At 37.3% G+C, this 16,466-nt stretch overlaps 2 protein-coding genes across 3 annotated transcripts in view; both read right to left on the bottom strand.

Moving 5' to 3' along the window:
* Positions 1–1,621: 1,621 nt before the first annotated feature.
* Positions 1,622–3,269, bottom strand: LOC131160716 (protein TAPETUM DETERMINANT 1-like). Its single transcript, XM_058116583.1, has 3 exons — positions 3,157–3,269; positions 2,854–2,961; positions 1,622–2,243 (listed from the first exon to the last, which is right to left on the bottom strand). The coding sequence occupies exons 1-3, from the start codon at positions 3,221–3,223 to the stop codon at positions 1,891–1,893; spliced, it is 528 nt and encodes a 175-aa protein (XP_057972566.1). The 5' UTR covers positions 3,224–3,269; the 3' UTR covers positions 1,622–1,890.
* A 12,204-nt stretch (positions 3,270–15,473) lies between these two features.
* The window catches only part of LOC131160715 (protein MICRORCHIDIA 7), a 61,628-nt gene continuing 60,635 nt past the window's right edge, over positions 15,474–16,466 (bottom strand). For both annotated transcript variants that reach the window (XM_058116581.1, XM_058116582.1), the window contains exons 19-20: positions 16,146–16,268; positions 15,474–16,049 (exon numbers count right to left, since the gene is read on the bottom strand). In XM_058116581.1, the coding sequence (XP_057972564.1) occupies positions 15,969–16,049; positions 16,146–16,268 (204 nt within the window). In that variant the 3' untranslated portion in view covers positions 15,474–15,968. The remainder of the gene's footprint in view (positions 16,050–16,145; positions 16,269–16,466) is intronic.

Here is a 16,466-nt window from a genome sequence, read left to right as displayed (position 1 = left end):
TTTGTCTTATATCGGTTGTGGAAGGGGTTTGTTGGTCACTTATTAAATGTGAGAGAAAGTTTCATCCCATGAGTTAGCTTTTGGGGTTTAGAAGGCCTAAAACCACCCAATATTGGTATCAGAGTTTATGGTTTCTCCTTAGGATGTTGGGCATGTGGTGCTACCAATTTGGTGAGCCCAATTCGTGCGGAGTTTGGAGCCCGATCCCAATTTGTGAAGAGTTTGGAGCCCGACGTGTGAGGGGAAGATTGTTGGGGTTTGGCCCACATCGGTTGTGGAAAGGGCTTGGTGGTCAATTATTAAGTGTGAGGAAAAGTTTCATCCCATGAACTAGCTTTTGGGACTGAGAAGGCCCAAGACCACCCAACACAAGTTTGACTTGTTTACTTATAAGCGAGATTAAATCGAACTATTAAGTTCAAAATTTTTTGTTTGACTCATTTAGCTTATATATAACTTTAGTTTGATTTCACTAAAGCTCATTTCACATACAAACAAGTTGAGTTTGAGTTTGAGTTTGAGATCGAACTCAAGCTCGACTTGCCTGAATTCTGTTTCAAACAAATGAATGGACCAAACCGCTAACTAATTAAATTAATTGATAATTAACATAACTTGAGAAAAATATAATTTAAAGTAAATAATTTTAAACTAAATATTTAATGTGATTAATATTGAATTTGTTCACGAACCTAATATCATGATAGTTCACAAGTTCAATTTCGAGTTAGTTCATGAGTTACTAACAAACTAGTAAACGAACTAACAAAAAAAGGAAAAGAAAGAAGAGAGTAGACTTGTGAGCTGGCTTGTAAGCTATTAAACGAGGTAACTCACGAACCTAGTAACCCGAGTATGAATCAACTTGAACTCAATTCGTTTAGTTGATAAGTTCAAAGTTTGAGTTTGAGTAGACTCACTCTTACGCTATTAAACGAGGTAACTTACGAACCTAATATTTTGAGTATGAAAAAACTTGAACTTCTTTAACTAGTTCATAATTTGAGAAGTTTAAATGAGCCATTAAGGAGCTGAGCATTTAGTACATGGGAAACTATTTGCTATGCAGGTAACACAAATATTGTGATATATAACTTTAATTAGAATGAAAAGACAAAAGACACTAAAATTTATGATCAATCCCACTGCCACAACAAGAAAACTCATTAAATTTGGCAAAAGATTATTAGTATCTCATGAAATTTTTTTAAAAAAATATAATTTAAAAGATGAGTTTTGTAATAGATGTTGTGAGAGGTCTTAAAAGGTTTTTGAATTTATAAAATTTATGAATATATAGATAAAGGGGATTTGAGCAACCTTTGCAAACACTTTGGATAATATGGTGTGGGATCAAACCCAAGGGATAAAAGCTGTCCGCCCTAATAATTCATCAGATAAGAGAAATCAAACATGTAGCTTTGAAGTCAATAAAATTAAATTGCCCTTGCCACTTCATCCAACACAAAATGGTGAAATTTATAAATATATGTATTTTTTCAAAACTAAGAAGTCTTAATCATACACATTCTCTATTCAAACAAAACCATTTTCAAACATACATTGATCAACCATTTATAGCTATTGGACAAAACATTACATTTAAAGGTACACTATCAACTGAAGCAAAATTAAACCCAATATTTACAAGAATTTAGAAATACCAAAATAGTAAACACAACATATCTAAACTTAAAACCCTATTTCTGAAAACCTCCACTAGATCCAAAAACACATGAACGAGCCATCAAACAAAGCCCAAACACACAACATCAATGCTCAAACTTAACAATGAATACTCTTAATTTGATGGATCGTTTCTTATTTTTCGATCTCCATAACTCCATATATAATATATTAGTTTTATTTTATTATCATCGATCTGATACTTCATGAGTCGGGGCAGACGACGGAGGCGACAGACAGGTGATAAGGGTACGTGTTGGCGTACTGGAAGCTAACGGTTTGGCCGTTGGGGATGACTTTCCCGTCGTTGACGAGGCAGTTGTTGAAACCCAGGCGGCGGAAGATGGTGGGATTTATGACGCGGGCGGTGGCGAACCAACCGCAGTGGAGGTGAATGCCAGAGATGTCGCAGCCGGAGATGCAGGCGTTCATCACTTTCACTGTGTACGTTGGTATTCCACTAGGGAGGGGATCTGTCGGACCTTGTTCAACTACAATGTCCGTTTCAGAGCACTGGGATAGGGACCAGTATCGATCAGGATGAGCAGAGGCAGCAGCTGTGCATCACAAAAAATGAATAAAAACAAAAAACAAAAGATTCAGAGAGCGAGGAAACTTTTAGGGAACTGGATAAAGACAAATTAAGATCAATTGATCAGTCCGCACGATAAGGTTGGTTTAATTATATCTTCTTTGGTTTTTGTTCGCAATGATTTTAGTAAAATGAAACAAAGTTATTTAGTTTTGATTTATTAACTAAAGATCGACGAAGAACGTAGGTGAAGATTTGATAGTTATGTTAGTGTTGATATGCTATATAAGTGCCTTTGGGGGGAAAAAATTGGAAGGATATTTCAATTCAAGTTAATTTGCTAATAGAACTTGAAAGAATATTCCATTCTTATAAACAATTAGTTTGAAAAAATATTTGTCATATATAATTGGCAATCATCTATTTTTATCATGAAATCCGGAAGATTATTTAATGTGCAGGAGAATTAGACATGCAACAAAAAAATAACAATGATGAAATAGTACGTACGGATCTGAACATTCCAGGTTGTGGGTGGAGGATCGACAACGCAAGAATTTGCAGTAAAAAAAACAAAAAAAAGAACGTTTAAAATAAAGCGAAGAATTGAGATACTTCGGCCTTTTCCAACGTACCACGGCCTAGAAGAAACTTCCGATGAGTGGCAGACTGAGCGGTGGAGGTTCCGGCGGAGGAAACCTGAACGGTGGAGTTTTGGTGGTTGTGATTTTGGAATTGCAGGCCTGTGAAAAATTAGAAATGGAAAGCAGAAAATAGAGTAGAAGACAATAAATTAATCATGAAGTATTGGTTAAACATGTTGCCTATATTAAACAGGAAAAATAAAAAATGAATCACGGCTAAATAATAAGGAAAAATAAATTTAACTTAAAAAAATTAAAGATGAATGTATTTTTAGATGCGTTCTATATTCATACCATGAGAATAAGGAAGGAGTAGGAATAGTAGTAGCAGTCCCATGAAAAACTTGGCAGGAACTTTCATTGTTGATTGTTGAAGGAATAAGAAGGTTAAGAGACGAGTTCAGGAATAAAATCGATCGACTTACAGGCTTGTTTTGGTAAGTGGAATGTTTGGAACGAAGAACAAGCATGTATATATATATCACATCATACAAGCAAGTCGGTCAAGAACCACCGTCAATGAGGGGCAAACTCGTCTTCGCGTCATTAACTCAGGGCTCTACCTCGCGCGAGTAACGAGGAGACGAGTCACCTAGAACAGAGAGACCGACGGCGAACTGCTCCGAACAAAAACAAAAAGTCTCCGAACTAGTAATGAATCACAGGAAAGGCAGTCCAAAAGTCTCCGAGCTCTCTGGATGAAGCAGTGTCGTTCCCGAAAACGAAGCACCGCTCTTGTCGAGACTCGCGCAAATTAACTCCACCGCGCTTGCTGACCAGTTGCTGTAAACAAAACGGGAAAATGCGTTCCGCGGAAAGAGAAATCGCATGGAGCTGAAAGGAGGAAGCGAGATGGAAAAGCTAACAGCGGAATTTACTCCAGTCGACAAACGGAGATAGAGGAAGGAGTGCCGTACTGTGTGCAGAGGCCATTTGCGCTGCCGGAGCCATGAAAAAGGTTCAGATTCAGAGACAAATGTGGCAGAGAAGATCGCGAGAGCCAGATATGGCAAAACAGTGGAATCAGGGAAAAGTCGATCGTCGATTTAAATGCAGCGTTTGCGTGTGCATTGTCGCGCTCGAATGCGCACTGTCCGTCGCAGTTTTTCGCACGAACCAAACAGAAAGAGAGGGAAAAAGAATTGCCAGAGAGAGAGAGAGAGAGAGAGGGTTTTTACCGGGGACCGGTTCTGCAGGTTCCGAAAGAATGTTGGGTTCATTTATGGCGGGGGAATTTTATATGGATAAAAACAAATTAAATAAATTAAGTCCACGTGGGATGTGGGACAACGCGACGCCAGGTGGGACGTGTTTACACGCGCTTTATTTCAGAGTGGGGGGTGACCGGTCTTCAGTTTTGGACCGTGCGCTTTCCGTTAGGTTCCGAAATAGGGTTTTGCCACGTTGAGGTGGGGACCACACTTTGACAGTTTCACACGTGTCCAATTTCAGGATTATTTCTTTTTGGTCGGTCATGAATGAATGGATGATTTGTTGCATCATCAATTCATCATCCCCAATCTACTATTTTTTCTAAGATTTTTTAAAATCTTTATTTAATGGTAATATATATATATATATATTTGTTTTTTTTCTATTCACTATTTCAGATTTAGTTAAAAAAAAAATGCAATATTATGATTTTAAATCATAATATTAATTATTATTAAAGATAAAAGTATTTTTCAAATAAAAAAGTTGATCGAAAAAGATAAAAAGACTACTTATAATAATTGATAGACTAAAAAGAAAAACTAAGTTACGAGTTAAAGACCCTTCTATTTAAACTAACATTTTGCATCACAATTATATCTGAATAAACTAGAGTTCTTTATTATATCGAATGATTTCTCACTTTCTAAGAGTGGTAAATTGCTGTAGTCCAAATCATTTTAATTAAAATTTTTACATTTTTAATAGCAAAAATATATTCAAATTCTCTTCCCAACTCAAGAAAGTTCTTACCAAAGAAGCTTCTAATTTACAATTTAAAAAACTTCTCCAAGAACATGACATTAACTTCAAGCAATGCATGGAAAAAAAAAATTTAAGTGAAGAAAGTATATTAATTAATCCCATGTGTTTTTTAAAATTATGTAACATAATAATTTTACCAATCGGTCGAGATACGATGAAAATAAATCAAAAAATTATCCACCAAAAAACTTAATTAGATTAAAATATTAATTGATTGAATTAACATTTGTACAAATCTCAAATCTTAATTAATCCCAATTTACTATGCATAGAATTAGTTTGTAATGTTTATCTTAATTTGTTTAGTTAGTGATGTATATATTTTTTTTGTTTAGCATGTTTTTAATGGACTTAAAGAAATTACGATTATACACTTTTTTAAAAAAACGAACGAGATTTAGCATTGAATCATAATGTACTTTATTTCTTTTGAGGCAAAGCATAGAAAATTTTTATAATTTTTGCAAAAATAATTTTAAGGTCAAATTCGAGAAGAGTCTTAAACTAGCTTAAACTCAAGTCATGCTTGAATTTGGATTTTAATTCTTATCGTAATTTACAATTTTTCGACATTCGAGTAGCTCAATTCTATTGAGAGTCATTATAAGAATTCAAAGTTCAAAATGAGATTAATTATTTTAAAAATGTGAGGATTAAGTTTTCCAAACTAATGATCTATCCTTCAAAACAAGAAGCAAGCTATAATATTGTCTTGCTACTGCCTTCCTAAGCATTAAGCCCAATTCATGTCATGGGTTCATGACTCATGAGCCATAGGAGTTGTTTGGATTTTATGTTTCCTCCCACATTATTAAGGCACAATATTATTTATATTACTATTTTTTGAGAATTTAAAATTCTAATTTAGGCATATCTTCTAATATTATTATTATTATTATTAAAGATAATAATCTCGTCTGCCGTATATCTTATAACTTCCTTTTGACATTTAATTATTTTGACTCTTTTGTCAATTTATCCTACAATAATCAATTAATTTTTTTTTAAAAAAAAAATAGTTGCTTTGCTCTTTCTTTTTTCCTTACACATAAATTATATAGAAGGATTATAAATTTATCTCAATGATCGAATTTAGCTTCTTCTTTTTTTTTTTTGATATTTGAAATCAATCCATTGGAATGATGGAGTCTGCACTTTTTAAAGGAGATTTCAGAGTTTTAAAAAATACTTGAATAATTTTTTTGCTATTTTATGTGTACCAAGGGTAAAATGGGCAAAACAAAGCCAAATTTTCAAAAATTTTACTTAGCTAGTTGATCGTAAATTGATAGAGGGTCCAGTGTGCAAATGTCGAAACAAATGGACACTAAGGAACGTAGAAAACTTCGAGGGAAATATGCATCTTTTCATCAAACCCTAAATACTGTTTAGAAGTATGAATTTCAAGTTTCGGATTTGAATTTATGCAAACAATTTTTAAAAAAAAAATTAATTTAATTTTATATTATAATTTGTTCCAACATAAACATATTCAATTCTAAATGAAAATTTATTTTTTGAACTACAGGTAGTATATTTGGTCGGTATGAAACAAATCTCATCATTTAGGATATAGCAAGAAGTAACATTTACAAAAAAGTATAGAATTAATATAACTGGTGTGAGATTATCATTTATTTAGAAATTTTTTAAAGAAATTAGAAAAAAGGAGGAAGATGGTATTTAATGAATATAATTTCTTTAAAAATACATACAATTGATTTGATAAAATCTAAATCGAATTTGTATTGAATGAATTACTTAAATTGATTCATATTCGATATGCATCTTATACAAAGTAATTGCTTCCGTCGTTATATGAGTTAGTTCGGCCTTAGAATATCTCCTAATTTGTTACCAAGTAAGGGCCCCAAAATCAACAAATCTGTTATTGTACAATTATAAAGCATAACATTGAATCGAACTTTGATATACCATCACAGATATTTCAAGGAGCACGCTCTCTCTATTCTTCTATCTACTAACAACTAATATTTAAATTCATTGATAATATCATATACCATGCTTATTAATTCAATAGCACAAGCTCTATTGGCCAAAATTTTCTCCCACACTCTCAACTCGTGTGTTATTGTATATGTCACGCCCCAAACCCCGAAATGGGACCCAAGGGTGAAAATGTAACTAACCTATCCCTGTATCTGATTAAAACATCCAAAGATACAGTACAATGGATGAGGGTCTGACCCCGTGGGGTTCCCAGGCACCCTAAACACATCCAACCACAATCATATACACAACGAAAAAAGTCATTCTATATCAACATATGCAGTACCATACCAGAGTCTATACAAGAGCAGACACAATGCTCAATCACAATGCTCAATCAAAACGTACAAACGGACGCCCATCACATCCCAAAATGGCAATCCACCAAAATTACAGTCCTAGCACTTACCTAGCGCTAAACGCGGTACATCGGCCACTACACTCCCTATACCAGGACGCTAGTTCCGGTTACTTGAAGGACCTGTAAAAATGTATGTACAGTAGGGGTGAGATACCTCTCAGTAAGGAAGAACACAGGTTATATCGATGTGTGGCATTTGAGTGTTATCATGATGCAACATACACGCAGTTAAATGCAAATCCAGTACTAGTTTACACAGTACATACACGCACACACAACATATGATCAGCAATCCTAGTGTCGTCACACCCTTCGGCCCGAAGCCGATTCGGCATTCCTGCGTTGGCCCATAGCCAACCCACGAAGCACAGCGCCACCGACACATGACTAGTCCTCAACTCCCATGGCATCGTACCGGCGCTAACTGGTGGATCCACACCTTTCGGCCTGATCTGCCGGAATAAGCTCACATCCTCGGATATAGAGTCGGACACTCTTGCCTACATGGCAGGCGATAAGCACATGCCCTCGAATATAGAGCCGGTCACTCTCAGTCCCTGGAATCATTTTTGGAATCGCGATCCTATCAACAATTTTGCATATTACACACACATGCATGCTCATATAACCAAACAAACCACACTCATTTGGTAATCTAAATCATGGTTTTCCAAACAAATACAGTTTAAACAAAGTCAAGGCACGACTATCCCAATATCACAGTATAAATCACACATACTCGGTTTTCAACAAAACCCGGGATTCAGCCCGTCGCCTCCCTTTTCCCAAAACTGCAATAATGAAAAACTCGTAGTTTTCCTCATTAGATCCCCCCAAATGAGTAGGCAAAACACACACAAGATCGTGGACCACAGTCCACTGAGTCTGATTTCGAAAAGAACCAATATAAACATAGTTCCCCTTACCTTAACCCCGTATAACAAAACCCGAACTCCAAGGCTCCTAAACAGCGAACCGAGTTCCCAAACCTACAAATCACAGTATAGAACATACTCACAAGACCATCCTCTACAAAACTACCAGATCAGAAATAAAAACCGAACCTTACCTCGATTTTTCGCCAAAACACGAAAACCTCCGAAACGAGATTCCAATCCGTAGAAGTTGTAGAGAATCCTTCCACGATCCTCGTGGTAACTTTCGTTTCCCGATTCTATCAACGATCGGTGAAGAAATCTAGAGAGAGAGAGAGAGAGAGAGTAGGGAGAGGTTTAGAGAGAGAGAGAGAGATATTTGAGAAACTTAATGAAGAAGAAAAGAGAATTTCCTTTTATAGCCCCTTGACCCGAGGGAATTCATCGACGAAATGCTGCCTTCGTCGACGAATCTTTCACTAGCTTCGTCGACGAATCGGTGGCCTCGTCGATGAATCTGAGATCACTGGTTTTTTCGAGACCCCTCGGCTTCTCCTCGTCGACGAATCTCTGAATTTCGTCAACAATAAGAACACAGGCTTCGTCGAAGAAATCCGGTTTCATCGACGAATCTGCTCTTTTACCAAAATGTCCCTCTCTTTATATATATAAACACATTATCACAGTTTGGGTTCTTACAGTATACGCATCTAGATCTACCCTATGCCCACAATCAAACTCAAGTCCAAATGTTCAATTTTCTTGTGATCAAAACAAAAGCCTCTAATGCCCACATTCAAATTCAAGTACAAATGTTTAATTTTTTCATGATCAAAATAAAAGCCTTAAAATTCATGTTCTAAATTAAAAAAAATTATAATTTTTTAATTAGTTATTAAATGTCTAACAATTACTAAATTATAATTTTCAAAATAACTTCAGTTATTATGTTACAAAATAAATTGTTTATCAAATGGTTAACAAAAGTATATTAGGAATAGAAAGTATGGATTATCCAACCCGAACCGTCATATATCCAAACTTAAATGAGTCTGATATGGATTGTAATATTTTTACTCGATAATTTACCTAATCTATCATGTATTTTCTGACCTCATCTATTTTGCTAGATCTAAATATTTTTAGCTCTAAATAACAAATTCACATTTTTTAAGGCCCCATTTAGAACTTGAAAAATATTAGACAAAGGGGAAAAAAAATCAAACAAACAAATCCAATTTCTCATGTTTAATTATAAAAAATAAATAAAAATAAAATATATAAAATGAATAAGCAAAACTTTGATTTTATATATCATTAACATTTAATTTTTCTTAATTTTTAATCATATTAAATAAATTTTTATTTAAATAATATTTAATATAAAAAAATTCAATAGCAGAAATTTCTTTTTTTCATTTTCCTCTCAAGTTCTATTCCTACAAAAGGAATGATGAAGATGAAAACGCATCCAATGCATTGTGTTAGGGAGTGACAATGTAATGGGGAAAAAGGGGAGAGAGATACTGTTATAATTGTATTCTCCAGGGATTTAGAATGAATATATGATTATCTGTGTTATCGTTTGCATGGTGATTCTCTTGTAGTTGAATAATACAAGTAGTTCTTTTCATTTTGGTGTTTTGTTGCCTTGGATTGTGATGTCTCTGATGGTTATAGTATTGTTTGGTGTATAAATATATATTGCTCGTGTGAAATCCTATTGTTCCTTGTTTTCCTTGAGTATTGAGACTCACCTGGTGCTCGTGCTTGCAGGCTTGAACGTGTGAGATTTGGCTGACTTGTCGAGGGAGAGCTCTCAACGAGTGCCATACGGCCCTTACTTGAGTCCCATTTTGGGGGTCTGTGACAGTTGGTATCAGAGCACAGTGTGCGCGAGCACCATGAGTGGTAATATGAGAAACAAGTCAGGAAAAGTGGAGCGCATTGAGGCGCTTGAGACAAAACTTGTAACCCTAGAGACAACGTGCGGTGAACTCCATGGGTTGGTGGCAACATTGATAAAGGAGAAAGGCGTGCCAACAGAGCTTGAGGCCGCCGAAGAAAACCCTAGAGAAAATCTCTATGGGGTATCAAAAGTTGTAGAGAGACTTGAGGAACTTGAAAAATTCATTCCACGTGTGAAATCCCTAGAGAAACGGCCAAGTGAGCTTGAGGCCTTCCAGAAGAGTATCGAGCAGTTGGAAGCCTTTGAGAGCAGGCTAAAACATATTGAGGGCATATTGCCATCTCTTTCATCCCAACGGGGAGAGCCAATAGAGCTTGAGGCCTCCTTATGGGAGCTAACAAATAATTTTGATTTCCTTGCAGAAGATGTTAAGGAGTCCATTACTGCTTTGAAGGAAGATTTGAAGGAGATGGGCAATGTCCAAAGTGCGGTGGTCCAGGTCCAGAGGGATCTACAAGAGATAACTGTGAAAGTGAATGCAGTGGCATAGATAGCCCGAAGGCTAGTTGTAGATCCAAGTGAGGGTTTTCGATTGAAGGTACCGAAACCTAAAAGTTTTAGGGGTACGCAAGATGCAAAGGAGCTGGACAATTTTTTCTTTGATATGGAGCACTACTTCACGTGCCCACGAGTGGATCTAGAAGTGGACTGGGTAAATATGGCAATGGTATACCTGGATGGGGATGCAAAATTGTAGTGGATAACTAAATGGAATGATATTCAGCATAATAGATGTGTCATTAACACGTGGGAGGGGTTGAAACAGGCATTGAAGACCCAATTCTATCTAGAAAATGTGGAGTACATAGCAAAGTGCAAAGTAATGGAATTGCAACAGACCGGCTCAATAAGGAGTTATGTACAGGAATACCAAGCCTTGAAGCTGGATATTATAGACATGACCGAATCAGATAGACTGTTTCATTTTCTTCGGGGTTTGAAGACATGGCCAAGGAATGAACTACGTCGGCAAGGTGCTGGTGATCTCCCTTCTGCCCTCGCTGTTGCTGAACGGCTGGATGTTTTTTAGACAATTCTGGGAAGCGAAATTTCCCTACGTCCGCCAATAATGATTCCCGGCTCAGTGAAGTGTATAAGCCCACAAATGGGGGAAGGGATAAGGAGACAAATAGTCCTTGGAAAGATAAAAGAGCACCCATGAATAAGGAGTGGAGAGGCGGACGAACGGGGGGTGGAGAGCGTCGAGTGCCGATCTCATGTTTTCTTTGCATGGGTCCGTATCGAGTGGCGGAGTGCCTTGAACATAAGGTTTTGAATGCTTTAAAGGCCCTTCGAGGGGAAACCGAAACCCCAGAAGAACAATAGAATATGGTGGGAGCATTGAGATTTTTGGGGGCATTAGAGCGCCAAGTAGTTCATAACAAGTCTCAGGAGAAGGGATTAATGTATGTTAATCTACTTTTGAACGGAAAGAAAATCAAGGCCATGATTGATACAGGGGCTACCCATAATTTCATTGCTGATTCTAAAGCTCAACAGTTAGAATTGCAAGTAGATAAGGATGTGGGCAAGTTAAAAGCAGTAAATTCTCAAGCGTTAACCACTGTGGGGATGGCACCTAAAGTGGCCTGCCAAATGGGGTCATGGTCTGGAACAATTGATTTCACCGTGGCACCCCTCGATGACTTTGACGTAGTATTGGGGATGGATTTTCTTAAAGTGACACGCTCAATTTCAATCCCACCTGCTGATTGTCTTGTGATAATGGGAAGTACACCTTGTGCGGTCCCTGTAGCCTACAACAATTTCGATGAGAGGAAATTGCTTTCAGCCCTCCAATTCAAAAAGGGAGTAAAAAGGGGAGAATCTTCTTTCATGGTTCTACCGATAGTCTCAAAAGATGCAGAGATAGGGAAATATCCAGTTGAGATTAAGGAAGTTTTAAAAGAGTTCAAGGAGGTGATCTCGGATCAACTACCAAGGGTTTGACTACCTCGATGACAGATCGACCATGAAATTGAGATTTTCCAGGAGTAAAGCCGCCAGCACGAGCCCCTTATCGAATGGTGCCACCAGAGTTAGCTGAACTTAGAAGGCAACTGAATGATCTAATTGCAGCAGGGTTCATTCGTCCTTCAAAAGCACCTTTTGGGGCCCCAGTGTTATTCCAGAAGAAATAAGATGGTAGTTTGCACTTGTGTGTAGATTATCGGGCTCTTAATAAAGTGACGGTTCGCAACAAGTATAACATTCCACTGATTGCTTATATTTTTGATCAGTTAAGTACAACTAGATATTTCACTAAACTGGACTTGAGATCGGGATATCATCAAGCGCGCATTGTAAAGAGAGATGAATCGATGACCACTTGTGTCACCCGGTATGGAGCATTTGAATTCCTTGTTATGTTGTTTGGGCTAACAAATACACCCGCTACCTTTTGTTCTCTAATGAATCAGGTTTTTCAGGACCACCTTGATCAGTTTGTGGTTGTTTACCTTGATGACATAATGGTTTTCAGCGCATCCTTAGAAGAACATAAAGATCATCTTCGGAAGGTTTTTCAAAAAATCAAAGAAAAGCAGTTATATGTAAAAGGGGAGAAGTGTGCTTTCCCTCAAAAGCATATTAAATTCTTGGGGCATATCATTGAGGAGGGCCAGACACGGATGGATTCAACTAAAGTAGAAACCATCAAGGAGTGGCGAGCACCTACATCCGTTAGAGAGCTGCGATCTTTCTTGGGCCTAGACAACTACTATCGAAAGTTTATAGAGGGGTACTCCAAAAGAGTTGTATTGTTAACAAATTTACTGAAGAATGGGGTACCATGGGGGTGGTCAGAAGAGTGTCAATCAACATTCGTTGAATTAAAGCAAAAGATTGTAGGAGATCATGTGCTAATTCTTCTTGATGTGACAAAGTCGTTTGAAGTGCAAGTAGATGCCTTAGACTTTGCATTAGGGGGAGTTCTCTTGCAGGAAGGGCATCTAGTTGCTTTTGAAAGTAGAAAATTATCGGGTGCCGAACAGAACTATACAGCACAGGAAAAGGAGCTTCTCGCGGTGGTACATTGTCTTCGGGTGTGGAGGCACTATCTCTTGGGGTCCAAATTTGTGGTAAAAACCGATAATGTGACAGTTACTCACTTTTTGTCACAATCTGGACTAATGTCAAAACAAGCCCGTTGGCAGGAGAAGCTAGCTAAATTTAATTTTGATTTTGAATATAAAGTAGGGAAGACGAATGAAGTGACCGATGCTTTAAGTAGAAAAACCGAATTGGCAGCATTGAAACTCATCAGTCATCTATCAACTAGTAGGGTGGCATTACCTTTGAAGAATCTTATCAAGGAACATTTAAGTACAGACCAACAAGCGTAGTACTTGAGCAAACTAATAGAAGAAGGGAAGACACGATAATTCTAGGTAGAAGATGGAATGATAATGACTAAAGACAGGAGAGTCTATGTGCCCAAAGCTGGAAACTTGAGGAAAACCTTACTAAAAGAGTGTCATGATACATTGTGGGTTGGTCATCCAGGATGGCGAAGAACTCGGGCATTGATTACACAAGGGTACTATTGGCCAAATATGCTAGATGATGTGATGAGTTATACCAAAACTTGCTTGATCTGTCAACAAGACAAGGTAGAAAGAAAGAATACCTCAGGGTTATTGGAGTCATTGCTAGTTCCTGCCAGGCCATGGGAGAGTGTCTCTTTGGACTTCATTTCCTCGTTGCCAAAAGTATAGGAGTATGACACAATTTTGGTGGTGATTGACCGGTTATCAAAGTATGCTACTTTCGTACCAGTCTCGAAGTCATGTTCAGTAGAGAAGATAATTCAGCTATTTTTCAAGCATGTGGTGAAATATTGGGGTGTTCCAGAAAGCCTAATCAATGATAGGGATGTTAGATTCACGGGGGGATTTTGGGGTGAACTCTTTCGCTTGATGGGTTGAAACCTTAATCTGTCCACCAGCTATCACCCACAGACAGATGGTCAGACCAAACGTTTTAATGGGATGTTGGAAGAATACTTGCGACATTTCGTTAATTCCAATCAGAAGAATTGGGTTACTTTACTGGACACGACACAATTCTATTTTAACTCCATGAAATCTTCTACGACTAATAAAAGCCCTTTTGAGATTGTGACAGGTAAACAACTGACTCTCCCGCACACTCTGGATGATCCATATAAAGGAAATTGCTCGAAAGCATACCAATTCACGAAAAATTGGTTGCAAAATATTGAAGTCACTCGAGCTCAGTTAGAAAAAGCATCGAAGCGCATGAAGAAATGGGTTGACAAAGGGAGACGACCACAACAATTTAAAGTTGGAGATCTGGTTCTTGTAAAAGTGCCACCAGAGACATTTCGCTTTCTTCGCGGTAAGGATAAAAGGTTGTTACGCCGTTACGAAGGTCCAATCAGAGTGATCGAGAAGGTGGGACATGCATCTTTTCGACTTGAGCAACCCGAGTAGATGAAAAGCCATAGACGTCCAGTCCATCCCGTGTTTCATGTAAACAATTTAAAGTCATTCCATACAGATGACGCAGATTCGCACCGACAAAAGCTAAGGAGATCAACAATTTCCAAAAGGCAGCCTATCAACAAAGAAGTCCAGGAGATCATTGCAGACAGAGTCGTCAATGCAGAAGATCGTCAACAACAACAATTTCTGATTCAGTGGCTGGAGCTGGGGGAAGAAGAGAATAGTTGGAAAAAGGCAGAAAACCTTTAGCATGTCATACAGAAGATTGAAGATTTCAGAAATTTGATGAAAATGACATCAACTTCGACATCAGAAGAGTGAGAAGGCCTTCTACAACACATCGACGAGAACGTCGATAAAATGAGTGGGGGAGAATGTTAGGGAGTGACAATGTAATGAGAAAAAAGGGGAGAGAGATACTGCTATAATTATATTCTCCAGGAATTTAGAACGAATATATGATTATTTATGTTATCATTTATATGGTGATTCTCTTGTAGTTGAATAATACAAGTAGTTTTTTTCATTGTGGTGTTTTGTTGCCTTGAATTGTGATGTCTATAGTCTTATTCGGTGTATAAGAATATATTGCTCGTATGAAATCCTATTGTTCCTTGTTTTCCTTGAGTATTGAGACTCACCTGGTGCTCGTGCTTGCAGAGATTTGGCTGACTTATCGAGAGCTCTTCACGAGTGTCACACGGCCCTTACTTGAGTCCCATTTTGGGGATCCGTGACACACTGCTCTATTTATTACTTAAGGTGCTTTTGTTTAATTCGTCTAATTCTTATTCTTGCAAATAAAATAACTAAAACAAAAACTATTGATAATTGTAATAGAAGCAAGCAACAATGCACTGCAGGCAAATATATTATTCAGCTTGAATAATTTCACGCCGAGCAGTTGAAAATTATACATTCAGCCTGCTCTTTCATTCTTCAAAGGTCTCAAATTTTAGAAAGCTGCTATCAAATTAAGCATTTATGAGTGCTAATATCTATGGTTATAACAAAATATTTTTTAAAAAAATAAATAATTAAATCCAATATCGAGCCACCAGGGGCAAACACAAGTACTCGTGAGAACAAGGAATTAAAAAAATGAACCCAAATAATTCAAGGAACTCAGATGAGATTACATCATATACAAACTAAAGTCAGAGTTGCACTCTATTCAAAACTTGGATCGAAACCCAGCCGCTGCAGTTTCCAAAACTACACATTCAACTCCTACAATTCTGTATATCTTTCTATTTTTTCTTCCTCCCATCAACTATTTGACTAGCGTACCACAACATGGGTGAAGGCGTCTGCAGTCGGTATCAGTAAACTATACAAAGAACAACGAGCCTCTAGTTGGAAAGTTAATAGCGCAACTGTTAGGTTCATCCGAGTTACCGAAAAAGCAGTGGGCGAGTCATGACTACGTATGGGATTCTACTTTACAGCTATATTTTGCTGTTAGGAGACTTCATCTTCTCCAGCAATTTCACCTTGTCAAGCAACTCCTGAATGGTGTTTGAAGCATCCTGCATGGAAAAATAAAATTTGAGAATTTCATCAGTTTAACAGTTCAGCTATTCGGGGGTTAAGGGCAAAAAAATAAGAAACTTGGGAAATTTAACCTTTAACTTCTTTCTCAAATTTTCCTCCTCAATGTCTCGTCGGTCCCTCTCCTCTGAGAATATATCAATCAGACTTTCTTGTTCCTTGTTCATTTCCTCAATTTTTTGTTTTGCCTCGTTCAGCTGATATTTTTTCAAAAAAATGTAGCCATAATTAGAAAAAAAAATAAAATGCCAAAGGTGCCCTTGTTCCTGTGATGGTTCACTAATCAACCATCAATGAGACATTTCACTAGAAGTATGATAAACCATTTATCATCCATTCAAAATCATGAATACAGAAGCCCTGGCTACATAAAAACATAAATTCTCGTTTCCTGA

This window comes from Malania oleifera, chromosome 7 (genome assembly GCF_029873635.1).
Source record: "Malania oleifera isolate guangnan ecotype guangnan chromosome 7, ASM2987363v1, whole genome shotgun sequence".
In the NCBI taxonomy this organism is placed as follows: domain Eukaryota; kingdom Viridiplantae; phylum Streptophyta; class Magnoliopsida; order Santalales; family Ximeniaceae; genus Malania; species Malania oleifera.
The sequence above is the reverse complement of the archived record's forward strand: the minus strand, read 5'-3'. Positions and strand labels throughout refer to the sequence as shown.